General features: G+C 44.2%; 1 protein-coding gene across 1 annotated transcript; it reads right to left on the bottom strand.

Moving 5' to 3' along the window:
• On the bottom strand, positions 1-27,680 carry TBC1D21 (TBC1 domain family member 21). Its single transcript, XM_058156487.1, has 11 exons — positions 27,508-27,680; positions 22,538-22,645; positions 17,733-17,836; positions 16,179-16,273; positions 11,890-12,000; positions 8,057-8,157; positions 7,833-7,929; positions 6,930-7,027; positions 2,191-2,307; positions 1,583-1,672; positions 1-499 (listed from the first exon to the last, which is right to left on the bottom strand). Exons 1-11 carry the CDS (start codon positions 27,598-27,600, stop codon positions 455-457), a joined length of 1,059 nt encoding a protein of 352 aa, XP_058012470.1. The 5' UTR covers positions 27,601-27,680; the 3' UTR covers positions 1-454.

The raw sequence follows: 27,680 nt of genomic DNA, 5'->3' as shown, positions 1-27,680 counted from the left end.
CTGAATTCTCTGTTTCTTATTTGCGTTGAATCACAAAGACGGCCCAAAGGTTAATAACTCAGAAAAAAAAGCACTTGATTTCCAAAAAGGAACAAAGAAACACTGATTCTTGCTTCCCGGATGTCTAATGCAGCATCACTCCCTCTGCATTGTGGCTTCACCAAATGAAATGTTTTACCCCAAATGTTAGCTCCCCTGTCCATCAACAGGTTGTCCACCCCCTGCCTTGCAGGAAACAGAAACTGTAAAGCTGCTCCATCAAATTTTCAACACGTTTTATGGGTAGTTCTGGCGGACAGATAAGGCATTCTGCCCTAACCTCAGATAATCTAATTTGGTGAATCTAGTCTTAGGTGAACAGTATTTACGATGTTTCTACTTTCCAATTCGATCTATTCCTTAACGCTCATGCTGCTTCGGCTGTAGCAGTCTCCTGATTTATAGCCCGGCCTTTTTACTGTGAAGGTTGGCTGAAAAATTCCTTGAGATCTTCTGGAACCTGAGCAGAAAGAGGAGAAAAATCACCTTGCAAGGAGAGCAGGAGGGAAGGAAAAAAGTGACCAGGGTTATCATGATCAGGGGAAACTTTTGATAGAACGTCCATAAATAAGCTGAAAGGATTTTTTTGTTTGCACCTCCCAAGGCTGATGAATATTCCCTCCTCATGTATTTCCGCCAAGGACCTGGAAGTCCATCCTTTGGTCTAAACCAGTGGTTCTCAACCTTTATAGTGCTGTGACCCCTTTAATACAATTCCCCACGATGTGGCGACCCCAACCATAAAATTATTTTCGTTTTGAATTTATCGCGCCTGAAGCCGTATTGGCTAGCGATCTGAACTGCTTGCGATTGACTTGAGGACGGAGGCATTAAAGCGGAGACTCCTCCCCTATTAAGTTTATCGCGGAGACTTCTCCCCTATTAAGTTTATCGCGCCTGAAGCCAGATTAGGCTAGTGATTGGGAGTGATTGCAGCAGGCTTGAGAGGGAGACATCAGAGCAAAGATTTCTCTCTTTTTTAATTCATCGCGCCTGAAGCCGAATTCGGCTAGCGATTTGAAGAGCCTGCAGCTGGCTTGTGGAGTCAACCATTGGAGCGCGATTCTTCGACTCGCAAGTATACTTCCCATATTTCCGATGGTCTTAGGCGACCCCTGGCAAATCATCATTCCACCCCCAACGGGGTCCCAACCCACAGGTTGAGAACCGCTGGTCTAAACCAATGGTGAAATGTAAAATTTGTTACTACCGGTTCTGTGGGCGTGGCTTGATGGTGGTGGGGTAATGTGACTGTGTGGGCACGGCCAATTTTTTTTTTTACTTTTAAAAGCATTTTTTTCTACAACCACTTCAGCCAAAGAGGTTGTAAAAAATGCTTTTAAAAGCCTCTGACGATCCCAGCTGAGTTGCCTGGTCGTCAGAGGCTTTTCTTTTATTTTCTTTTAAAAACTTTTTTTTTTTGCCTTTAAAAGAAAAAAAAAGCCTCTGACGATCAGGCAACTCAGCTGGGATCGTCAGAGGAGCCTTTTAAACATGTTTACAAACTCTTCGGCCTACATGGGACAATTATGGAATTCTTTACCTTGTCTTCATGTTTCAGGAAGAGTTCATATATGTTACAGGCTCTGGCGATCAAGTCATCAGCATCAAGATCTACAATGCTGTGGCACAACTGGTTGGAGAAGACAGGGGACAATATCAGCTATTTCACACTGTAGAACAACAGGGTTTCAAATTCAGCGTAGACTGATATATAATTGATGGACAAGAATGGTGCTGATGTTGATGGTAATGGTAATGACTGATTGTATCGAAGTAGTTCTCAACTTGCAACCATTCATTTAGTGACAATTCAAATGGCACTGAATAAAGTGATTTATGTCCCATCCTCACACATACAGATGATTAGACTTACAAAACCTGCAGATTCCTTTTCAACAACTCTCGAAAAGACTAGTTTTTGTAAGCTACAACACGAGTTCTGGAGCGAGACTGTGCATTCATTGTATTTTTGACAAGCTTAAAATATAGACATTTACCAGGTGTAGCTTATAGTTTTCTTTTTTCCCTTTATCCTGGCCTTCATAATTCCATACAATCCACAGTTTTCATAAGCAGCTTTCAATGGGGGCAATTCAGGGATATTCACCCTGTGTTTGAATGTTTCTCTTTCTTATTAATCTGACCTACCATTAAAATGTCATCCCCTTCCAGGTCTTCTCTGAGGATCTGGTCTCTCACCATTTGCAACATCGTGTAAGCGATAATCACCTGGAAGTTTCTACAGGGATGTCCTGTGAGAAACACCTTGAAGTTCAACACAAATTAGAATGAGTAGATTAATGTTGGAGGATTCCTTCTGTGATCCATGCTTACTACTTAGGCTTCTTTCTGTTCCTGTAATCTAATTTTAGGCTGTGGTAAACCCAGAGAAATATCCAGGAACTTGACCTCTGAAGGAGGAGGAGGAGGAGAAGGAGAAGGAGGAGGAGGAGGAGGAGGAGGAGGAGAAGGAGGAAGAAGGAGGAAGAAGGAAGGAAGAAGGAAAAGGAGGAGGAGGAAGAGGAGGAGGAGAAGGAGGAGGAGGAGGAGGAGAGAAGAGGAGGAGGAGAAGGAGGAGGAAGAGGAAGAGGAAGAGGAAGAGGAGGAGGAGAAGAAGAAGAAGAAGAAGAAGAAGAAGAAGAAGAAGAAGAAGAAGAAGAAGAAGAAGAAGAAGAAAAGAGGAGAAGGAGATGAGGATCATCTAGCTGACATTTCTCTCGATGCAGCAATTGGAAAACAAAAATGGAGCTGTTGCCTCTCCTGACATTATAATTGTCAGCAAAATCCTGGTTTTGACAACCTTCTTGTCATGAAGAACAAGCATGGTGGAGCTCAACCTTTGCAAATATTAAATGAAATAAGAAAAGTTACGTGCGGTGACGGGATGGAACCAGAGTAGGAATAACCCAAGGGCACCAGCTTGAGTTGGTTGGGGATCTTGCTATAGTGACTCTTCTAGTCCTTGTTAAGAGTCTCCTTGACAGCCAATTGAAAAAGAGAGAGAGAGAGAGATGGAGGGAGGGAGGGAAGGAGAGAGAGAGAGAGAGAGAGAAAGAAAGAAAGAAAGAGAAAGGGAGAAAAAGGGAGAGAGGGAGATATGGAGGGAGAGAGGGAGGGGGGGAGAGAGAGAACACGTCCCCAAATTCAGCTGTTACAAGGAACAAGTTTGAAACTTTAAAAAGAGAGTTTTTGTGAGTGAAAAAGCAGAGTTGAAAGAAAGAGGGAGAGAGAGAGAGAGAGAGAGAGAAGGGGGAGGGAAGAAAGAAGGAAGGAAGGAAGGAAGGAAGGAAGGAAGGAAGGAAGGAAGGAAGGAAGGAAGGAAGGAAGGAAGGAAGGAAGGAAAGAATCTAACTAGCTGCTCTCAGGTGCTGAAATCGCATTAGGCAGGCACTGATGTCAATATCTTGAAACTGCTCTGGGGGCCCTCATATTTGCCTAGAGAATCAATGAAACACTTGGAAGAGATTCTGTCAATAAAATTTGACTTGGACTCTGCAGTGAGTAGGTGGTTTGTTTTCCCCCCCCCTTCCCTCCCCTAAATCCAGACAGCGTACAAATCTGTATGAACGATTGTTCTTGTTTTTTTAAGTGAACCACAGTTTTGGAGTGAGATGCTTATTGGTCTTTGGAGTGACACTGAAAAGCACTCTAAACCCAACCAGGTGGCAAAGATGCAAACATTATCGGTCTTCTGAGAGTGTGTACCAGTTCTAAGAGGTGAGACTTTAACAGGACTAGAGTGTTGTTTCCCCCCCCAGAATTCAGTTGCCTTGTGAAGGAACGCAAAGAAAGTTTAGGACCTTCTCTGATGTTTGCTTTTATTCATAAAAATCTCAGCTTTGGGCATGGGGAAAAAAAAGAGCCTCACAGCAGGAAGTCTCCCCCCAAAGACACACACCACATACCCCTCATTTGGTTTCTAAGAAGAAACAATTCAATCCTTTGATGTATTCCCTGGGCCTGCTCCAAAACGTTGTTCGTTGACCCTAGCAGCTGGAATGATCTCATCTCTGGCACCAAGAGTGCCAAGATCTCTGAACCGCTTTCCTCTTGTAGATCTCTTTTGAGGAGAGTTTGAGGACAGAAACGGCCTTTTGAAAGCTTCCCAGGTGTTTCTGGGCTAAAGAATTGGGCCAACAGTTTCTACAAAATCCATTCACGGAAGCAAACGCGTTTAAGGATGTGATGGCTCAGCGGTTTAAAGACCCCAAACTTGTCAACTGGAAATCTGATAGTTTGGGTTTGAGACCTGCACGAAGGGATGAGCTCCTGTTCCTTGCTCCAGCTCCTGTCCACCTAGCAGTTCAAAAGCACGCAAATCGTGAGCGGATTCCCATTTCAGAGGGAAGGTAACACCATTGTGTGCTCCTTTGATGTATAACCATGCTGGCCCCATGGCCACGGAAAAGGTCTTTGGACAATGCTATTGGGTGAGAGTCTAACAGGATTTCTTTTTCTTTTTTTTTTTTAAAAATAATTTTTATTAAGCCTTTCACCCTTAAAAACAAAATGAAGAAAAAACACAACAAAAAAAACAAAAAAACCCAAAAACACATTGAAAACACACCACGAACATAGCGTTACATATTTTACAGCTCGTTGTATCGGCAGTGGTATATATTCTTTTTTTTACTCAATCCTATACATACTTATATTTACATTCTATTATTCTGTTTACCAATCCAATAATTTACGTTTCCTAATTCCAGTTTAGTCAGATTAACAATTCAATTTATAATTTATAATTTATAATTTCTTTTTTCCAATTTATTCCACACTTTATAATAATCCGACTCGTCCCTTTCCTTGATTTCTAACATCATCCTGTGCCCATTTCTGCACATTGTAGATTTTTTTTGGGATAATTATTTCCTCACTTGGAACATTATTTTGTTTTCATACATGTGCTACAGCGATCCTTGCTGTCTAACAGGATTTCTTATGAGATGTTTCTATGTGGTCACCAGGAATTGACTCAGGGGTGAAATGCTACCGGTTTGCATTGGTTTGGGCTAGCCGGTAGCGGTGGCAGAGGGTGGTTCGGAGAACTGGTAGCGGCGGAAGTGCGAGGCTCCGCCTGTCGTATCCCACTCCTCCGCTGACGGCCGGGTCAGGGAAATCCGAATCAGGCGTGTCTCTGCAGCTCTGCCAAAGTCCTAGCAAAGTCCTCAAGGCAGGCAGGAGACCAGAAAGTGACTTCAGCAAGATATGTTTAGACTTTGCCTGACTCAGAGAATGCCAGAAAGCAGGTCCTTTATATAGGCCATGGGGTGTGGCTCCATGACTCAGCACTTATCCAGGCCTGCCCCTCCCTTCCTTCTGTTGCCTCCATCTATCAAGTCTTCTGACGCGAGGGTCACTCCAGTCTGCAGCTGTTGGCAATTGACCTCCCTCAGGCTCACATGCTGTGGAGGAGGGGGAGGGGTCTAGTTGCTCCGTTTGCCTGGGCATGGAGCCAGAGCTGGGGGCTGGAGGTATTTCCTTCTCTTCAACCTGTCTGGGCATGGAGGCAGGGCTGGGGCCGGGAGGCATACTAGGACATTCCTCCATGTTCGGAAGCAGATAAGAAGACCCCGGCTGTGGTGAGATCGGACGAGACACAACACCGCCCACCTGCCCGGACGTCATTACTTCCTGGTTTTAACCAAGAAGTAACCTTTTTTTTTACCCTCTGCGCATATGGATTCAATTAAGAACAGGGATCTTCAACCTTGGCAACTTTAAGACTTGTGGACTTCAACTCCCAGAATTCCTCAGCCAGCTTTGCTGTCGGAGGAATTCTGGGAGTTAATCCTAAGTCTAAAGTTGCCAAGGTTGAAGACCCCTGATTTAGAACATCCTTTACACTTAGTTTCGTTCTGACTGCTAACGAAAAGGTATTGACGAGTGTTGAACCTCCTCCAACTTCTTGCTGGATTCTGTATCAGGAAATACTTACCTCCCACAATCTCCAGACATCCTCAAAAGACTTGAAGACACGCTGGAAAAAGAGACAGAACCAAGGAAACAATGACGACACCACTTGGCCTTTTGATTCTGGGGGAAAAAAAAAAATCAAATGCACACGCATACACTCACAAAAGGCTAAGGTTTATTTTCCTGGGAATAAAGTCTTCCAGTATCAAAAGAGTCAGGAAGAAGAAATTCTATTCATGCCCTTTTGACTCCTGGAAGAAAATTGGAAGACAAGTGTAACGAACCCTTAAGATTTTGCCAATGTTGTGCTGTGCTGATCTTGGCTTTTTAAAACTTCTTTTACAAATTTCTAGGATGAAAGAAAAATATATTGTGGGCGTAAAAGCTGCTTCTCTTCTCTTCTCTTCTCTTCTCTTCTCTTCTCTTCTCTTCTCTTCTCTTCTCTTCTCTCCTCTCCTCTCCTCTCCTGTCCTCTCCCCTCCTCCTCTCCTCTCCTCCCCCTCCTCTCTCCTCCTCTTCAGCCTGTCTGGGCATGGAGCCAGGGCTGGGGCCGGGAGACATACTAGGACATTCCTCCGTGTTCGGAAGCAGATAAGAAGACCCCGGCTGTGGTGAGATCGGACGAGACACAACACCGCCCACCTGCCCGGACGTCATTACTTCCTGGTTTTAACCAAGAAGTAACCTTTTTTTTTACCCTCTGCGCATATGGATTCAATTAAGAACAGGGGTCTTCAACCTTGGCAACTTTAAGACTTGTGGACTTCAACTCCCAGAATTCCTCAGCCAGCTTTGCTGTCAGAGGAATTCTGGGAGTTGAAGTCCACAAGTCTTCAAGTTGCCAAGGTTGAAGACCCCTGATTTAGAACATCCTTTACACTTAGTTTCGTTCTGACTGCTAACGAAAAGGTATTGACGAGTGTTGAACCTCCTCCAACTTTTTGCTGGATTCTGTATCAGGAAATACTTACCTCCCACAATCTCCAGACATCCTCAAAAGACTTGAAGACACGCTGGAAAAAGAGACAGAACCAAGGAAACAATGACGACACCACTTGGCCTTTTGATTCTGGGGAAAAAAAAAAAATCAAATGCACACGCATACACTCACAAAAGGCTAAGGTTTATTTTCCTGGGAATAAAGTCTTCCAGTATCAAAAGAGTCAGGAAGAAGAAATTCTATTCATGCCCTTTTGACTCCTGGAAGAAAATTGGAAGACAAGTGTAACGAACCCTTAAGATTTTGCCAATGTTGTGCTGTGCTGATCTTGGCTTTTTAAAAGTGCTTTTACAAATTTCTAGGATGAAAGAAAAATATATTGTGGGCGTAAAAGCTGCTTCTCTTCTCTTCTCTTCTCTTCTCTTCTCTTCTCTTCTCTTCTCTTCTCTTCTCTTCTCTTCTCTTCTCTTCTCTTCTCTTCTCTTCTCTCCTCTCCTCTCCTCTCCTCTCCCCTCCCTTCCCTTTCCCTCCCTCCACCCTTTCTTTCCTTCTCTTGTGCTTTCCTCCTCCTCTCCTCCTCCTCCTCTCCTTTCCCTCCCTCCACCCTTTCTTTCCTTCTCTTGTGCTTTCCCTACCCTTCCCTCCCTCCCTCCCTCCCTCCTCTCCTCTCCTCTCCTCTCCCCTCTCCTTTCCCTCCCTCCACCCTTTCTTTCCTTCTCTTGTGCTTTCCCTACCCTTCCCCTCCCTTCCACCACTCAGGGTTATACATTTAAGATGGGCAGCCATATCAATTCTCTAAAGAAGTGCATAAACGAATAAACTAAATCTCTGCCTAGGATGTGACCAGAGGTTTCTGGTCATCTTCCGGCTTTTCCACTCTTGGGCAGACAAGGAAAGAGCATCTGATCTAACTCGGTCAAGCTGCAAAACTTACCCAGGTGGTTTGCAAAGATTGGATCCATAAATGTAATCAAGGCTTTCAGCATGGCCAGGTTCTTCTGCACCCCAACATTTATGATGCAGCTGTTCTCCTGACAAAAGAAACATTTGAGGAAAGGGAAGTTGATCAAGGAACGCAAAGACCTTGGACAACCCAACCGAAGCAAATAACGGAGCAATTACAGCAATTACAGCAATGGTAAAAAGACACCAGCTCACCGTTTTTTGTAGGAAAAACTGGAACAGCCAATAGATCTCGTGCTCCTTTTCGACAAGCAGCCGGAAGAGAAGAAGCATTTCGTGGAAACCTTGTTGGTATTCTGCAAGACACAGAGAGGGGGGGGAGGGAGGGAAGGAGGGAGAGAGAGAGAGAAGGAAGGAGGAAGGGAGGGAGAGAGAGAGGGAAGGAGGGAAAGAGAGAGAGAGAAAAAGAAAGAAGGAAGGAGGGAAGAGAGAGAGAGAAAGAGAGAGAAGGGAGGAGGAACGGAGGGAGGGAAAGAGAGAGAAAGAAAGAGAGAGAGAAGGAAGGAGCGAGGGAGAGAGAGAGAAAGAGAAAGAGAGAGGAGGAGGAAGCGAGGAGGAGGAAGAGAGAGAGAGAAGAAGGGAGGAGAGAGTGTGAGAGAGAGAAGAGAAGGAAGGAGGAAGGAGGGAGGAGAGAGAGAAAGAGAAAGAGAAGAGAGAGAGAAGGAAGGAGGAAGGAGAGAGAGGGAGAGAGAAAGAGAAAGAGAGAGAAGGAAGGAGAAAGGGAGGGAAAGAGAGAGAGAGAAAGAGAGAAAGAGAAGGAGAGAGAGAAAGAGAAAGAGAGAAAAGGAAGGAGGAAGGGAGGGAGGGAAGGAAAAAGAGAGAGAGAAGAAGGAAGGAGGGAGGGAGATGGGAAAGTGATTAAGAAACCTGTTTTTCTGAAGAACCTAGCTCTTCATACTTCAAAACTGACATCTCATTATTTCTACCACCTTTGGAGATTCTCTTTTCAGAGATATCCCCTGAATTAGTTTGACCCTTGGTCTTTCTGAGTGGAAACACCCAGAACACTCAGTTTCATTTCCCAGAACTGGTAGATGCATTTGCAGAAAAACCGGGCTATTTGGAAAATTGACTGTTCTGGGAATATTTCAAAAGTTCTCAGAACGGTAGGATTTGCCTATATCTCCTAGGGCCTTTGAACATTGTTGAGGCATCGATTTTCTGCAACCAACTGGAAATGGAATCAAAACAGAAGTTTATGGGAAATGATACTTAGATGGCTGGATAGATGATAGAAGATTCAGTTACTGTTGCAGAAACAAACACGTCTAGTTTTGAAATGAGGGACTCTGCAGAAAACTTACCCGAACTAAGCCTGATTGGCCAACAGTCTGAGCCTCCGTGAGACAAATTCTCATGAACCAAAAACAATCAAAGGATTAGAAAACAGGAAGCTTTTAATGAAATGTGTAATTGCTCGAGTAAGCTTCAATAGCACCTAAAAACGGCCACTTTAAGGAGAGCAAATGAATGCATTTGGGTTGGAAAAAACCGTTAACAGGATAAACTCAGGGATTTAACGTCAGGGTGACCAATATGGCAAAAAATCTGCATGTCTGCTTGTTTGATCTCTTCTGACTCTTTTTTTTAAAAAAGTAATTTTATTAAACTTTTGACTTTTAAAAACGAAATGAAGAAAAATACAACAAAAAACATTAAAACACGTAACAAGCATAACGTTACATCATATATTATTTTACAGCTTACTGTATCGACATAGATATATATTCTCTGTTCTTACTCAATCGTTCATCTACGTGCTTATATTTACATTGGTGTCTAATTAGAGAACCATCATTGTCCGGTTAACACTATTCAGTAATTTACACTTCCTAGTTTTAACCCAATTAGATCAACATTCCGATTTATTATTTTGATTTTCTTTTTTCTAACCAATCATATAGTTTGTTCCACACTTTATAGTATTCCAACTCTTCCCTTTTTTAAATTTCCAGCATCATCTTCTCCATTTCTGCATATTGTAGAAGTTTTCGGATTATTATTTCCTCTCCTGGTACATTGTTTTGTTTCAATATTGCAAAAAATCTGCACGCCTGTTTGTTTGATCCCTTCTGACTCCTTGTGACCCCATTCCTAAGAAGCCTATAAGGGGCATGCATAAGAGCACCAGCGTGCCTACCGTCCCTGTCCTAATGTTCCTTTTAATTGTATTCCTTTTATGTATTCAATTCATGCTTATACTTATATATATTATCTAATATGTACTTGACAAATAAAATAAAATAAATAAATAAAAGAGGCAAGAGCTTTCTTTAACAAGGATCCTTTGCCATTTCTACTGTTTTGAGTTGCTACTCTAGAAGGAATGCAGAGAAGAGCGAGAAAGATGATTAGGGGACTGGAGGCTAAAACATATAAAGAACGGTTGCTGGAATTGAGTATGTCTAGTTTAATGAAAAGATAGACTAGGGATGACATGATAGCAATATTCCAATATCTCAGGGGCTGCCACAAAGAAGAGCTATTCTCCAAAGCACCTGAAGGCAGGACAAGAAGCAATGGGTGGAAACTCATCAAGGAGAAAAGCAACTTAGAATTAAGGAGAAATTTCCTGGCAGTTAGAACAGGGGTGAAATCCAGCAGGTTCTGACAAGTTCTGGAGAACTGATAGAGGAAATTTTGAGTAGTTTGGGGAACCAGCAAATACCACCTCTGGCTGGCCCCAGGGAGGGGTGGGAATGGAGGTTTTGCAATATCCTTCCCCCAGGAGTGGGGAGGGAATGGGGATTTTGCAGTATCCTTCCCCTGGAGTGGGGAGGGAATGGGGATTTTGCAGTATCCTTCCCCTGCCACGCCCACCAAGCCACACCACGCCCACCAAGCCATGCCCACAGAACCGGTAGTTAAAAAAAAATGGATTTCACCACTGAGTTAGAACAATTAATCAGTGGAACCACTTGCCTCCAGACATTGTGGGTGCTGCAGCACTGGAAGTTTTTAAGGAGAGATTGGACAACCATTTTTTCTGAAATGGTATAAGGTCTCCTGCTTGAGCAGGGGGTTGGACTAGAAGACCTCCAAGGTCCCTTCCAACTCTTTTATTCTTTTGTACCCTAAGTTTGCACTGATTGGTGATGGTTTAGAGGTGTGAAAGAGAGGAATTTAACCTGATCATTGATGGATAAAGCAGATTTTGGAATAACCAGAGGCTGATTTATTTACAGAGAATATATGCTCTGCGTAGATGCCTAGACTACATCCTATTAGGAGGAAAGCTAACACAGCCTATGGCTATGTGCCAGCAAAGACAGAAGAGAAAGAAATGACCTCAGACTAGCAATTTTTCAAAAAAAGGCAGAGAGTAAATCCTTAACTCTCTCGTTCAATGGTTTTTCAAGCTGAGCGACTTTAAGATTTCAGTGTTAAGACGAATAGACTTCAAAGAAGTCTGTTCAATTCAAGACTTCCCAGAATTCCCCCAGTTACCGCCTGAACTTTGGTCATGTGACCCTGGCAACCCATGAGGACGCTACCATTCTAACTTTGAATCAAAACAATTTGGGATGGACACCCTTTGAATGGTGTGGAAGGATTAACCAGTGGAACAACTTGCCTCCAGAAATTGTGAATGCTCCAACACTGGATGTTTTTAAGAAGAGATTGGAGAACCATTTGTCTGAAGTGGTGTAGGGTTTCCTGCCTGGGCAGGGGGTTGGACTAGAAAACCTCCAAGGTCCCTTCCAACTCTGTTGTTCTGTTCTATTCTATTCTATTCTATTCTATTCTATTCTATTCTATTCTATTCTATTCTATTCTATTCTATTCTATTCTATTCTATTCTATTCTATTCTATTCTTCTACTCTACTCTATTCTTCATTCTTCTACTCTACTCTACTCTACTCTACTCTACTCTACTCTACTCTACTCTACTCTACTCTACTCTACTCTACTCTACTTTACTCTGTCCTGCCCTACCCTGCCTTGCCCTACCCCACCCCACCCCACCCCATCCCATCCCATCCCATCCCATCCCATCCCATCCCATCCCATCCCATTCTCCTCTTACCAGCATTCAGGTTGCAGACATAATTCAGCAGAAGAATCTTCTCCAGTTGCTTCTTATCAACCAGGGGGTTGCCCTGGGCATCTTTGATGTAAAGCCGTTGAACATCAGACTCTGCGGAGAAAAGAAAGGAGGATCAAGAGGGAATGCCGGAAGCAAACCGAGTGTCGAAGGACAAGGCCTACTAGATCCCTTCCAAGTTTGCCAATTTTCTCCAAGCCCAGAACTTGGCGGTCATCCTAGCTGGAATGATTTATGCTCCAGTTGATGTTGGAAGGTCAGAAAATACGTTCAGTCGCTGGCTGCGATCTCGTGGTATATATGTAAACCTCTGATATCTGTTGATGTCCCTTCCTTCATGCAAACTCCGTGCAAAAGGCCTCTTGATCTGCAGAGCTCTCTGCTCTCCACATTCCAAGGATAAAATATCTCCTTATGCCTTATAAAATATCCCAGGATTCTTAACAAATTTTAGTATTGGCTGGACAGGAGGAGGAATGCTGGGATAAAGGATTATTGACGAGTTACATGTTTAGAAGTTTTTAATGTTCATTTTCTATTTTAGATAGGACTGAATTGGATATCGATGTAACTTTCACAGATGAAAGAATTGATATAGTTGGAATGTGATAATTAGTGTAAACCAGGGGTGAAATGCTCCCGGTTTGGACCGGTTCACTCGATCCGGTAGCGATGGCGGCGGGTGGTTCGGAGAACCGGTAACAAAAATCCCTGCCCCCCCCGCCCATGCTGAGCTGAGACGTGCGATCATCAGAGTTTTTTGGTTTTTTTTACTTTTAAAAGCATTTTTTCTTTGGCTGAAAAAATGCTTTTAAAAGTAAAAAAAAAGAGCCTCTGATGATCACACGGCTCGGCTGGGATCGTCAGAGGAGCCTTTTAAAAGCATTTTTCTACAACCTCTTCGGCCGAAGTGGTTGTAAAAAAAATGCTTTTAAAAGGCCCCTCTGACGATCCGAGCTGCGCCGCGTGATCATCAGAGGCTTTTTTTTTCTTTTAAAGGAAAAAAAAATGCTTTTAAAAGAAAAGAAAAGCCTCTGACGATCAGGCAACTCAGCTGGGATTATCAGAGGAGCCTTTTAAAAGCATTTTTTCTACAACCTCTTCAGCCGAATTTTACATTTCACCCCTGGTGTAAACTTGTATAGAGATAAGGACGTGTATCAATTATGAGGTTAAATTTGAGGAAAATGTTTAAACCGGAGACGTCACACTACGTCTGCTGTTTTTAATTTGTATTGTTAATAAAAAATGTTATTAAGAAAAAAATATCCAGGGATTCTTTTCTGCGGTGGGATAAGGAACTTTAGCAAGAAATTCCTCCGTGCTGCCCTCTTTTTCTCTCCTACTTCTTCTTGTTTCCTTCCATCTGGATTGCTCCCCCCCCACTTCTCATTGTTGACTTATTTATGTGGACGGTGCAGTCATATAAGCAGGCCCTAATTTATTTATAGGCAGATTCTTAGCCCACCTTCAAATCCCTTGGCATGGCTCCAGCCAGGTTATACTTTTTAAAATCGCTATGATGGAAAAGGCTTGGAGGACAGACCCAAATCGAGCGCAAAAGGAAAAGGAGGGGAAGGAAGAAAGGAAGGGAAGAAGGAAGGAAGGAAGGAAGGAAGGAAGGAAGGAAGGAAGGAAGGAAGGAAGGAAGGAAGGAAGGAAGGAGGGGACAACAATAACAACACAATCTTAAAATCCAGTCAAGAGAACCTGGAAAGAAATCCCTACTCATAAGTAAGAGCAATAGGTTATTCATTCTACGGTGCTCCTTGAATTAAGTCTTCCAACTGCTCCTGGTAGAGCTACTGAAGAGCTCATTGGCACCTCTTAATTTAGTAACCCCTCTCAAAGTTAAACAGTCCCTCACTGAAGGCTGAAATTGATCGTTAAGAGGAAGTAAAATAATAATAAAAGAAGCCAAACAGCCAGGCAATTTAAAACAAAGCCAAATATTTCAACCTCCGAATGGAGACGTTGAGAGATACTAAATTCCCAAGCGGGCTTGGAAATGCATAAGGCCAGAAAACGGCACAATTTAACATGTTACTTTTCTCCATCCCCTTTCCCCATAAAAGTAGGAAAATGATCTCTTTTGATTCCAATTCTGGGGAAGAAAACGGGGCAATAAAAGGGGAACATTTCCCCGGTATGTGACCTGTTTAAAGAATTCTCCAGCTAGAGAGAATATCTATTATATCTGAAGGGCTTTGGCCTGCATCCCATCTCAGTTGTAAATCTTTCTTGAGTCTGCCTCGCGTTGATTTATGTCCATTTCATTGATCTGTAGCCTTAATTTTGCTGTATCGTTTAATATTCTTTTTGTTAGACAGCTGGGAAAAGACAGAAAAGGAGATCTGAATAAAATTATAATAATCCATCATGGCTTTCCTGTCCAATGTGAGAAGATGGATTCTTAGGTGTTTTTCCATTTGGCTCTTTTAAAATTACATCTCTCTCTCTCCCTCTCTCTCTCTCTCTCTCTCTCTCTCTCCCTCCCCCCTTTTTCTTCCTTCCTTTTCTTCTTGTCTTTTTAAATCCTCTCATCTGTCTCTCTTTGGAGATTATTGATCTCCTTCTAGAACAATACAACTTTCAAGCTAGGCATAGCTACTTAGCAAGTATCAAGGCAATTGAAGCAGCACAGGGACCAGTTTTAAAGAATGGCTGGAGAAGAGGATATGTGAATGATGCTGCAGAATGGGTAGAGGTTGGGCCGCCAAAAATATTTGCCCCTTTCCCACTTTGGTTTTTTCAGTCATTTAACTGGAACCGGAGAGCAATTTTCCTCATTCTACACACAAGTGTGTAGACCACTGCATTACAGGTGGCCAGTGGTGGGATTCAAGTAATTTAACAACTGGTTCTCTGCCCTAATGATTTCTTCCAACAACCAAACTGCTCAGAAAGTTAACAACCGGTTCTCCCGAAATGGTGCGAACTGGCTGAATCCCACCACTGCAGGTGGCCCTTGACTTATGACTTCTGACGAGGCTAGAATGTCCACTCTAAGTCACGATCGTTGTAAGTCGAGGCACCCACATCAGAAGGGGGCTTCACAACTGGTTCACCCAGCACCGGAAATGTGAATGTACGCCATCGGGGCACACTCACACATGGTGTGGTGTCGCAAAACATGGCAATTCGCTTGCTCTCGCCATCCGCACAGGCTTGCGACAGCAAACAACACCGCAATTTGCTTGTGGGTGCTGTCCACACATGCATGCGGCGTCAAAAACACAGTGATATAGGACAGGATTGCACCCGGCAGGTCGCCACTATCCGTTCGCCCGAACTGGTCCGAACCGGCTGAATGCCTCCTCTGACCCATGTCTGACCTGATTTTATAACTTTTTTTTGGCTGTAGTCATTAAGTAAACATATTATAGTGTTTGTTAAATGAGTCCATTCATTCCTTATGAGCGTTTTTTGCTGAAAGCTAAGGCTTTGGCAGGAGGGGCATCTGTAGTCTTATTATAGACGGATTTGCCTCTTTGAGATAACATACATATTCAGTTTCTTTAATAAAAGAAACGATATATCAACATTAATCTCCAAATCCCTACAGATACTTAATGAACACCAACGGAGATGCTCAATCAACCAGGTCATGGTTGTCTCAAAGGTGTTTTGGGACAAAGAGGCAACTGCACTTTCTTGTTTTTCCTTGAAGACATTTCACTTCTCATCCAAGAAGCTTCTTCAGCATTGACTGGATGGTGGGGAATGGAAGGGTTTATATTTTCTTGTTTTTCCTTGAAGACATTTCGCTTCTCCATCCAAGAAGCTTCTTCAGCAATGACTGGATAGTGGGGAATGCTATAAATCCTTCCATTCCCCACCACGTCCAGGCAGAGCTGAAGAAGCTTCTTGGATGAGAAGCCAAACATCTTTAAGGAAAAACAAAGTCTAGTTGCCTTTTGAAAAAACATCTTCGGGACAGCCATGACGTGGATGACTGAGAATCTCTGAGAATAGACGTATAGAATAGGCCAGTAGTGGGTTTCAATTTAGTTTGCTACCGGTTCGTTTGTTCTCACATGCGACACTTCTGCATATGCATAGAAGTGTCCGGGTGGGTGGGCAGAGCCTCCTGCCACCGCCGCTACACGTTCACCCGAACTGGAGCGAACCGGTAGCAACCAACCACTGGAATAGGCAGCAATTTTAAGTACACGTTTCTTATTTTTCCGCCCGTGCAATGTATCGTCTTATAATGAGATCCACCTCCAATTCTGTATGCAACCTTCTCCTAAGCTTTTTTGGATACCTACGTATAACATTCTGGACTTCCGTGAAGTCTCGATGCTCTGTTTCTAGCAGCGGTTCGATCTTGGTGTACATGTTGCACAGAGATTCATAGCTTTTCCTGCAAAGGGGGAAGGGAGACATAGATGACATGACCGAATAACCGATGAGATAGACATGAAAAGCGAGAAGAACTTTTTGCTTTCTTCAGCCCTGGCTCTGTCCAAGTATATGTGTGACACAAGTATCAGAATTCCTAGCCTCCATGGCGGATCCCTATAGAGTGGAGCAGTGAGCTCATCAGGATGATAGGAGAAAGAGAGGGAGGAAAGGAAGGAAAGAAGAGAAGAAGGAGGGAAGGTGAGACAAGGGAGAGAGGAGAGATGGATGAATGGATGGAAAGGAGGAAGGATGGAAGGAAGGAAAGAAGGAAGAAAGTAAAAGGAAATGAAGGAAGGAGAGACAAGGAGAGAGAGAGATGGATGACTGGATGGAAGGATGGAAGGATGGAGGGAAGGAAGGAAAGAAGGAAGGAAGGAAGGAAAGAAGGAAGAAAGTAAAAAGGGAAATGAAGGAAGGAGAGACAAGGGAGAGATGAGAGATGGATGAATGGATGGAAGGAAGGATGGAAGGAAGGAAAGAAGGAAGAAAGGAAAGAAGGAAGGGAAGGAAGGAAGGAAGGAGAGACAAGGGAGAGATGAGAGATGGATGACTGGATGGAAGGAAGGATGGAAGGATGGAAGGAAGGAAGGAAGGAAGGAAAGAAGAGAAGAAGGAGGGAAGGTGAGACAAGGGAGAGAGGAGAGATGGATGAATGGATGGAAAGGAGGAAGGATGGAAGGAAGGAAAGAAGGAAGAAAGGGAAGAGGGAAGGGAAGGAAGGAAGGAGAGACAAGGGAGAGATGAGAGATGGATGAATGGATGGAAGGAAGGAAAGAAGGAAGGAAGGAAGGAAAGAAGGAAGAAAGTAAAAAGGGAAATGAAGGAAGGAGAGACAAGGGAGAGATGAGAGATGGATGAATGGATGGAAGGAAGGATGGAAGGAAGGAAAGAAGGAAGAAAGGAAAGAAGGAAGGGAAGGAAGGAAGGAAGGAGAGACAAGGGAGAGATGAGAGATGGATGACTGGATGGAAGGAAGGATGGAAGGATGGAAGGAAGGAAAGAAGGAAGGAAAGAAAGAGGGAAATGAAGGAAGGAGAGACAAGGGAGAGATGAGAGATGGATGGAAGGATGGAAGGAAGGAGTGGTGCAGTGCAATGGTGCAGTTCTCACTTCACAATCAGGAGGGTGTGAGTTCGATCCTAGGTAGAGGCAAATATTTCTCTTGCTGGGCACACTGAGAATTTATCCGCTGAATGAAACTCTGCATTGGTGACAGGAAGGGCATCCGGCCATTAAAACACTCTGCTACCTCCATTCAGTTGCCCAGATTTCACCCCGCAAGGGATTATGGGATCGTTAAATGATGATGATGATGATGGATAGCTGAGAATTCTGCACAAGCCGTCTTAATGGATCTGGAAGTAGCCGAGCTGCATAAAATGAGCACATTTTACCACATCAGGACTTAATTTACACACCGTCTCATGCTGTCGGTTGTGAGTCTCTCATCATAGGAACTCTTCCACGGATAGTAGCCGGTGAGGAATTTCCAAGCTTCTGATCTCACAGAAGGATCCAAGCCCTAAAACAACAATAAAAAAAACATTCCAAAAAATTTCTCTGACCTTCTCTTCCTTTGAGGCAGTGGTGAAATCCACATTTTTTTACTACCGGTTCTGTGGGTGTGGCTTGGTGGGCATGGCAGGGGAAGGATACTGCAAAATCCCCATTCCCTCCCCACTCCAGGGGAAGGATATTGCAAAATCTCCATTCCCTCCCCACTCCAGGGAAAGGATATTGCAAAATCCCCATTCCCACCCCACTCCAGGGAAAGGATATTGCAAAATCTCCATTCCCTCCCCACTCCAGGGAAAGGATATTGCAAAATCCCCATTCCCTCCCACTCCAGGGGAAGGATATTGCAAAATCCCCATTTCCTCCCAATCAGCTAGGAGTCGGGAGGCAGACAATAGATGGGGGCAGGGCCAGCCAGAGGTGGTATTTTCCGGTTCTCCGAACTACTCAAAATTTCTGCTACCGGTTCTCCAGAACCTGTCAGAACCTGCTGCATTTCATCCCTGCTTTGAGAGATCTATGCTCAGTTTCTCCGATCTGGTTCCTTCCAGAGATGCGGGGACTACATTTCCTAGAATTCCAACTTTGGTCCCCGCAGGCGTAGAATGTTGGGACTTATCCTCAGGGATTCTGGGAGTTTTGACGAGCCTGGAGGAGACCCATGTTTGGGAAGGTGACAATTTGCTCATAACCAGCCTGACGAAAATATCTGGCTTGATGAAAACCTTCAAAGGATGCTCGGAGGAAGAGAGCAGCCATAGCTCACGTCATGGCTTTCTCCAAAAATGGAATTCTAAGTGCCAAAGCATAATTAAACTTCAGGAAGCAATCAAGCCCCTTTGCCAGGAAAAACAGCAGCCAGCTTAGAGACTGGCACGCAGAACGTCTCCTTACTGCCAAAGGCACTTGCTGTAGGGGGTTCCATAACAGAGACATGGATGTAGAAGAACTTGGCAATTTTATGTTTTCTTTTAAAATAAAATAAAAGGACTCTAGGATTACAAGAAACTTGGGGTGTTAGCTAAATTTATCCAGATTATGATGGCATAGAGCAGGGGGGTCTCCAAACTTGGCAACTTTAAGACTTGTGGACTTCAACTCCCAGAATTTCCCAGCCAGCCAAGTTACCCCTGGCTTTCTCCCTTCCTCTCCCTCCTTCCCATCAAAAAAGAAAAGTCTTCTCGTTGACCGCTTGGAGTTAGCTGGAAAGAGGAACCTGACTCCAAGGTGAGACTCAGAATAGGCACAGCTTCTTTAAGGAAAAGCGGAGCGTGAGTGGGCTCAACCTGGAAGAAGCACTACTTCTTCTTCAGATCCAGATTCGTGCCCATCTTTAGGTCTTAGAGATGGGTCCCAGTCATCCATGGATCCTAGAGATGGGCCCCCTCAGACAGTTTGGTTAAATGAAGACCAATCATCATCTTCTTTTAATGACCGCATAATTAATTTTAATTTTAATTTTTTAATTTTTATAATTTTTATACCGCCCTTCTCCCGAAGGACTCAGGGCGGTGAACAGGCAGATAAAATAATACAATACATTTCAATAAAAACACTATTTAAAAAACTTATTCAATATGGCCTAAATTTAAAATACAATACAAAATATAAAATAAACCCCAATAAAATCCATGTTTAAAAACCCTATTAAGCCAGTCCTGCTCGGAAGAATAGGTATGTTTTAAGCTCGCGGCGAAAGGTCCGGAGGTCAGGAAGTTGTCGAAGTCCTGGGGGAAGCTCATTCCAGAGGGTAGGTGCCCCCACAGAGAAGGCTCTCCTCCTGGGGGTCGCCAGCCTACACTGTTTGGCTGACGGCACCCTGAGAAGACCCTCTCTATGGGAGCGTACCGGCCGGTGGGAGGCATGTGGTAACAGAAGGCGGTCCCGAAGATATCCCGGTCCTATGCCATGGAGCGCTTTAAAGGTGGTAACCAACACCTTGAAGTGCACTCGGAAAACCACAGGTAGCCAGTGCAGCCTGCGCAGGATCGGTGTTATATGGGAGCCACGAGTGGCTCTCTCTATCACCCGCGCGGCTGCATTCTGAACTAACTGAAGTCTCCGGGTGCACCTCAAGGGGTGAAGTCTGGGCAACTGAATGGAGCTGAGTATTTATTTACTGGCCAGGTGCCCTTCTTGTCGCCAATGTGGAATTATATTCAGCAGATATATTCTCATCGTGCCCAGAGACAGAAACACCTGCCTCCGGATTGTGAGGCGAGAGCTCCACCGCTAAGCCACAGCCTCCAGATTGTGAGGCGAGAGCTCCACCGCTAAGCCACTGCACCACTCCGGTTAAATGATGACCGATAAAGGAGAAGATTTGCAGCTCAGGGTTGGAATGAGGAGGTCCTTGATGCTCTCTGAGCTTGGTGGTTTTCTTGCAGATTATTTCACGACCTAAATTAGGTAACATCATCACTGATGAAATGACTGCAAAAAAATAAACCAAATTCAGACAGCTCCAGGCCCCAGAGTCATCGTCCTCCTCCCCTCCGCCTCCTCTCCACAACGCCCCCACTCATCTAGCACTGATGATGTTACCTAGTTTGGGTCATGAAACGTCTGCAAGAAAACCACCAAGCTCAGAGGGCACCAAGGATCCCCACAGTCCTCCTCCTCCTCCTCCTCCTCCTCCTCCTCCTCTTCTTCCTCCTCCTCCTCCTCCTCCTCCTCTTCTTCCTCCTCCTCCTCCTCCTCCTCCTCCTCCTCCTCCTCTCCACAGACGTCATTCCCTTCTAGCACTGATGGTATTACCTAGTTTGGCCCATGAAACGTCTGCAAGAACCATCTTAGAGAGCAGAGCACCAAGAACCTCTCGTAAATGAAGACCAAATTATATAAGATAGGGCCGTGGTGTGGCTCAGGCGGTAAGAAGCCTGTTATTAAAAAACAGCTGCCTGCAATTACTGCAGGTTCTAGTCCCACCAGGCCCAGGGTTGACTCAGCCTTCCATCCTTTATAAGGTAGGTAAAATGAGGACCCAGATTGTTGGGGGGGCAATAAGTTGACTTTGTATATAAATATACAAATAGAATGAGACTATTGCCTTACACAATGTAAGCCGCCCTGAGTCTTCGGAGAAGGGCGGGATATAAATGTAAAAAAAAAAAAAAAAAGATTGCAATTGCAGTTCTCAGAGTTTAATATTTTCCCACTTATGGGGTCCCCCCCCCACCCCCACTACAGTATTAGTTTATTTTGGTCGTTTATTTTGGCCTTTTCTTTTTTTAGAGTGGTGAGAAGGAGGTGTTCTTCTTTTAGAAAAAAAATAAAATGTCCGTGCCATGTCTAGTCATACAGCTTTTTGTTTTTCCAAAATGGTAATTTGACCGTGAACCACATTTTAACTTCTTCCTTTATTAACTTCTTTTTTTATTAAAGGTACTTCTGTATGGCCCTTCCATCCTTTCCCCAGGCTATTGTCTTGTACAGTATTATTCCCCATCTATCTAGGCAAGTGGGTGGCTCTGATGCAGAGAGAAGATAAATGGGACGAAAATGAATTATCCTTGGCGATGCATAAAAGGGGCTTTTACAAATAAAAAAATGATCCTGCTGCTCCTTCAATTTAAAATGTGGACAATTTAGCTGCTGCAACTATTGTCCCTACCTGAAATTCTGCATCATTCACAATTGACCTTGTGCCTCAGGACCCTGGGATTATCCCTGGACAAACAAATTCTCCTGACCTCAAATTGGCTGGAGAAATCTCCTTGTACCACCACTGAAAAAGAACTCCGGGGATGGATTTCACGCCCCCCCTTCTAAAGTTGTCCAGGCATCTGATCTCCATGGCAACCTCACCTTTGAACAGGAGAAGGATGTTTGGGGAAGAAGAACTATTGTGTTTTGCATGAATTAGGTGTTGGGAGACAGCGGGATTCCTAGTTGATTCTCCCCACTTCTCTTCTCTCTGTATGCCAATGACTGCATCTCTAACGAGATCCATGTGTTAAACTACTGAAGTTCGCAGATGTTGGTCACATTCGAGACAGTGATGCATCCGCATACAGATGGGAGGTTGAACGACTAGCCTCGTGGTGCGACTAGAACAATCTGGAACTGAACACACTCAAAACCGTAGAAATGGTGGTGGACTTTAGGAGAAACCATCCATACTTCCACCTCTTACAATACTAGACAACACAGTATCAACAGTAGAGACCTGCAGATTTTTTTTTAATTTACATTTATATCCCGCCCTTCTCCGAAGACTCAGGGCGGCTTACACTATGTTAGCAATAGTCTTCATTCTATTTGTATATTTATATACAAAGTCAACTTATTGCCCCCAACAATTTCTAGGTTCTACTATGTCTCACGACTTAAAATGGAAACCCAAAATCAAAAACGTCATCAAAAAAGGACAACAAAGAATGTTCTTTCTGCGCCAATTCAGAAAGCTCAAACTGTCCAAGGAGTTGAAGTCCGCCAGGCTTAACGTTGCCAAGGTTGGAGACCCCTGCAGTAAAGTAGATATCCTATATCTGATATTCTCCAGGGGTTTGTGAACTACATTTCCCATGTGGCTTGGACAACAGCCAGACTGCTTGTGGGAACTGGCTCTTGGAAAAACAACCATTCTGGGATAAACTGAGGTTGGATAAAAACAGAGCCAGTTGTAAGATGACAATCAAGATGGACATTTTATCTTCTTGAGGTCCCACAACCACCCTGTTCTTTATCGTTCTCCAAGGACACTCACCTTCTCCAAAATTTGGGAAGCCACATAGTTTTGTGACTTGAGGATCTGCCCGCTCTCGTCAAAATAGCTTTCCCATTCAGCCGCATCGATGGGCAGTTTCTTGATTCTCTGAATTGAATGAAAATCAGATAAGTGGAGGTTCAGTTAGATGAAAAGAAGGACAAAGGGAGACACGATTGCAGCAGTCCAATATTTGAGGGGCTCCTACAAAGATGAGCGGGGGAGAGGGTCAATCCATTTTCCAAAACACCAAAAGGCAAGACAAGAAACAATGGATGGAAACTAACCAAGGAGCGAAGCAACTGAGAACTAAGGAGAAATTTCCCAATGGTTAGAGCAGGGGTAGTCAACCTTTTTATATCTACCACCCACTTCTGTATCTCTGTTAGTAGTAAAATTTTCTAACCACCCACCGGTTCCACAGTAATGCGCCGTGTATCATTGTCTGCACATGCCTCTCGCACATTGTGGATTGGGTTTGGGGGGGCACCGGCTACAAGCTCTGCTTGTCTGCTACAGCTGGGTAGTGTGGGGGGAGATGCGCGAGCTATTCTGGAATGAGGCTCTTTTGTTTGCGGTCGCACTATAGCACCATTTAGTTTCACTTACGTAACGTGAACTAAACGTATGCGCGGGCAATACAAATAGTATATTTTCAGAAATTTAAATTGTCACGGGGAATTTTATGAAAACCTAATGAAAATGTTTTTAAATAATGCTATGGAATTTTTTAAAAAAGTCAATTAAATAAAAAAAAAGGAAAGTGTTTCCGTATTGGACAAAACCCCTACCACCCATCATGAAAGCTAGAACGCCCACTAATGGGCGGTAGGGACCAGGTTGACCACCACTGGGTTAGAGCAATCAGCCAAAGGAATAGCTTGTCTTCAGAAGCTGTGGGTGCTCCATTACTGGAGGCTTTCAAAAATTTCTGTCTGAAATGATATGTTGTCTCCTGCTTCAGCATGGGGTTGGACTAGAAGACCTCCAAAGTCCCTTCCCCTCTACTGTGTGATTCAATGTTCTATGACTCCAGAATCAAAATGTAGCACAGTGGAGATCCAATCTTTAGGTCTTTACCTTCCAACGGAGGCAGTGAGGCTATTTCAGAGGAATATTTTGATATTTGTGGTTGTGTTATTTGCGTGTATAAAGTCAGGGATCTTGTTGGTGAATAAATATAGGAACTCTTTATTACAGTTCACAGAACCATCAAATAAGTACTCTAAGAGAAGAGAGTTTGGACGTTCTCCGAAGGTGTCCTCTCCTTTTCAGTTAGTGGCAGTGGTGGGATTCATTCGGTTCGGGACGGTTTGTGTGAACCGGTAATTAAATTGTTGGCTGGCTCTGCCCCTCCCCTCCCTTCCCCTTCCAGGAGTCCCCATGCCAGTGGTGGGTTACTACAGGTTCTCCTCGGTTCTGGAGAGCCGGTAGTGGAAATCTTGATATGAGAACAAACTGGTTCACTCCTAACGTCATCTGGACCTTCCCTCCCACCCCCGTGGTACATCTACCTTTATTCCTTTGTTTTAAGCTCAGCTGTAAGGCACAGCAGAGTGGATGACTAGCCTCAGCTGTTTTTCTACTCAATGCGCTTGCGTGAAATGCAAGTTTGATGCATGTGTGAGTGAAGCGAGCATGCACGATGCGATCTGTGTGTCCGCGATGTGAACCGGTGGTAAAACTGGTTAGAACCCACCACTGCTCCACATGCCCCATTTTAACTCCCAGGTAAGTGCAGGGAGGTCTTCTTAGAGGGTGAATAAGCAGAAGCCAAAGTCCTAGCATCATTCGATCATTAAAATCAAAGGAACCTTCAAACAGATCTTCCTCATCCATGAAACATCCCTTTACATATTGAAAGTTAGATGTTCCAACAAGCTGCGACCTGACGCAATGCAATCTTCTGACTTTAATGTGGAAATTCCCCACAACTGGCAAATACTCAATAAATCTGAGGTTCTAAGTGACTTATTTCCCCTTTAAGGTCATTCAGAAGCTGCAAATTATGAATAACAGAATAGGCTGCCTTAAAAAACAAAAAAAAAACAAAACACCAGACAGGTTCTATTAAAACAAACAAACCAGCTTTGAGCTAAGAGGAGATACAGTAGAACCTCTGGTCATGAACGCTTCTGACTACAACCAAATCGCGTGGCAGGGGAAGTATACTGTAAAATCTCCATTCCCACCCCACTCCAGGGGAAGGTTACTGCAAAATCCCCATTTCCTCCCAATCAGCCGGGACTCGGGAGGCAGACAATAGATGGGGGCAGGGCCAGCCAGAGGTGGTATTTACCGGTTCTCCGAACTACTCAAAATTTCCGCTTCCGGTTCTCCAGAACTGGTCAGAACCTGCTGAAACCCACCTCTGCCCAAGATCCAACAAAGGTAGGATTAGCCCACAGCCATAATAGGAATTGCCTAAAACCCGCTTCATTACATCATCACCCAGCAAGATTCAACCAGGCCTGGGACTCAAAAGACAACCTACAAAGTTACCCCTGCATGGCCCCATGGGAATCTGACAACCAATCAGAATACAAGCTCAAATTCAAAGCCCAACAGAGGGTATAAACATTTCTCTCTCTCCCTCTCTCCCTCCCTCCCTCCCTCTCCCTCCCCCCCCTCTCTCATGTGGTCCTGTCCACCATTTCGTCGCGAACTAAAAACACATCTTTTTATCCGCGCGGGGCTGGCTTAAATTAGTTTTAAGGGGAAATTTTATTAATTTTAATTGGGGTTTTTAGTATGGAAAATTTTAATCTCAGGCTAATTTAATAAGTTTTTTAAATGGTATTTTATTCTGTATATTGTGCTGTTTTTACTTTTGCCTGTACACCGCCCTGAGTCCTTCGGGAGAAGGGCGGTATAAAAATTAAATAAAATAAATAAATAAATAAATAAATAAATATTAAACCATCTTTCCAAACAGCCACCATGTTTCCAGTGTCTTTCTCCCCACTTGGAACTGAACCTAGATGGACATTTCTTCCAACAATTGTACACACACACACACGCACACACACAAAAACACACATGTATGTGACTGCATTGTGTGTGTGACTGCATTGTGCGCGAGCATCAATTCTAGCCATGGGCATCTTGCTTCTCATTCGTCGCCTTTTCTATAGCAATGAATTTTCCAGTCGGAAAACCTGAGCGGTGAGATATTTTGCACTTGAGTTTCAGTTACCAGGGGTCGACATAGATTGAATGCATAATTAGTTACAAACAACCTGATGAGAGGAACTTGAGGGAATAAAATCGATGGAATCAGGTAGAGGGGCCATTTAAGCAAATCTCATTAGAATCACAGAAGGTCTGCAGCTCCTGAAATCGAAAACAAGAAATAATGGGATTCAATTTTAAGGCGCAGGAGTCGTTTGGCGGCTGGAAAAAGAAACGTCGGCGTGGAAATGGAGAACATGACGAAACCTGCTGAGAAAGAACTTCTGTAGCCACCACCTTGCTTTCTAGAATAATAATGGTACAGGAAAGTCTGATTTGATCTGGCCCCCCCCAGAAGTTGTGGGTGCTCCACAGAGGTGGGTTTCAAAACCCATCGTTACCGGTTTGCTCGTGGGCATGCTTGCGCACGACGCTTCTGCGCCGGGGTGAAATCCAGCAGGTTCTGACAGGTTCTGGAGAACCGGTAGTGGAAATTTTGAGTAGTTTGGAGAACTGGAAAATACCACCTCTGGTTGGCCCCAGAGTGGGGTGGGAATGGTGATTTTTTTTTTTTTTGTTTGTTTACATTTATACCCCGCCCTTCTCCGAAGACTCAGGGCGGCTTACAATGTATAGGGCAATAGTCTTTTGCAACATTCTTCCCCTGGAGTGGGGAGGGAATGGGGATTTTGCAGTATCCTTCCCCTGCCACACCCACCAAGCCACACCATGCCCACCAAGCCACGCCCACAGAACCGGTAGTAAAAAAATTTGGATTTCGCCACTGTTCTGTGCATGTGCAGAAGCGTCCGGGCGAGTGGGAGGAGCCTCTCACCGCTGCCGCTACCAGTTCACCCAAGCCGGGAGAACCTGTAGCAATCCACCACTGGTGCTCCAACATTGGAGGTTTTTAAGAAGCGATTGGACAACTACCCGTATTTTTTGGTGTATAAGATGCACTGGAGTATAAGATGCACCTTCATTTTTGGGGAGAAAAATAGGGGGAAAAAAGTTCTGCCTACCAGGTATCTGGCTAGTCCTTAGCCTGGTCAGCTTCAGCACATTAGTTCACTTGCTGGTTTTGAGGTTGGGGCTCGTTGGGGCGGTGCTTCTAAAGCACAGCTGATTTTTGGAGGGAGCAGCAAATAGAAAAACAAACAAAGCATGGGAGATTGCTTCCCTCATGTTGGGGCTGCAAAACAGCTTCAAAAGCACAGCTGATCATTGGAGGGAGCTCCAGTGACTAAAGCAGGCGAAGCGAGGAAGAGGTAAGAGAAAGCAGCAGCTGTTCCGGCTAGCCATTTTGGGCACCACGCATCACATTTTCAGCCTCCAAAACGTTTTGCGTTTATGGGTGGCTATTGGTGGCAATGTACTTTGGCCTTGAAGGTCTCTCAAATGGAGCGTTTGGAGGCTGAAAACGCGACGTGTGGAGCCCAAAAACAGAAGCCATTTTTGGTGGCAATCTCTGCAGCCAGGAAGAGGATGTGCGGAGGTCGAAGGGTGGGAGCTGGTGGGTGGGCGGGGCTACATTTGGAGTATTAGACACACCCAAATTTTCAGCCTCTTTTAGGAGGGAAAAAAGTGCGTCTTATACTCTGAAAAAATATGGTATTTGTCTGGGTTTCTGGCTTGAGGAGGGGGCTTGGATTAGAAGACCCATGAGGTCCCTTCCAACTTTATTATTCTGATGGGGACTTCAAAAGAAGAAGGGGAGAAGGTTCCATGTGATCTTCCTCTGCGTTGGAGGCCATGATGGGCTTTTGGGTGGTACTCAAGGATTAAAGACAGCGACTTACTAATAATGATGAGATTGATGAACTGGATCCTTTAAGTTCCTCTTCCGATGAGGTGGGGCTTCTAAACTTTTCGCTGTCCATCCTCTGCTTCATTGCTCAGTGTTCGTCCTCATCCAGGCTTAGCAGGATCTGCAGTCCCTCTCTACCTTCAAAGAAGCTGGGTTCCCCTTTAA

The sequence above is a fragment of the Ahaetulla prasina genome, chromosome 13 (assembly GCF_028640845.1).
Source record: "Ahaetulla prasina isolate Xishuangbanna chromosome 13, ASM2864084v1, whole genome shotgun sequence".
In the NCBI taxonomy this organism is placed as follows: domain Eukaryota; kingdom Metazoa; phylum Chordata; class Lepidosauria; order Squamata; family Colubridae; genus Ahaetulla; species Ahaetulla prasina.
Note: the sequence above shows the minus strand (reverse complement) of the source record. Positions and strands in the feature narration are given on the sequence as shown.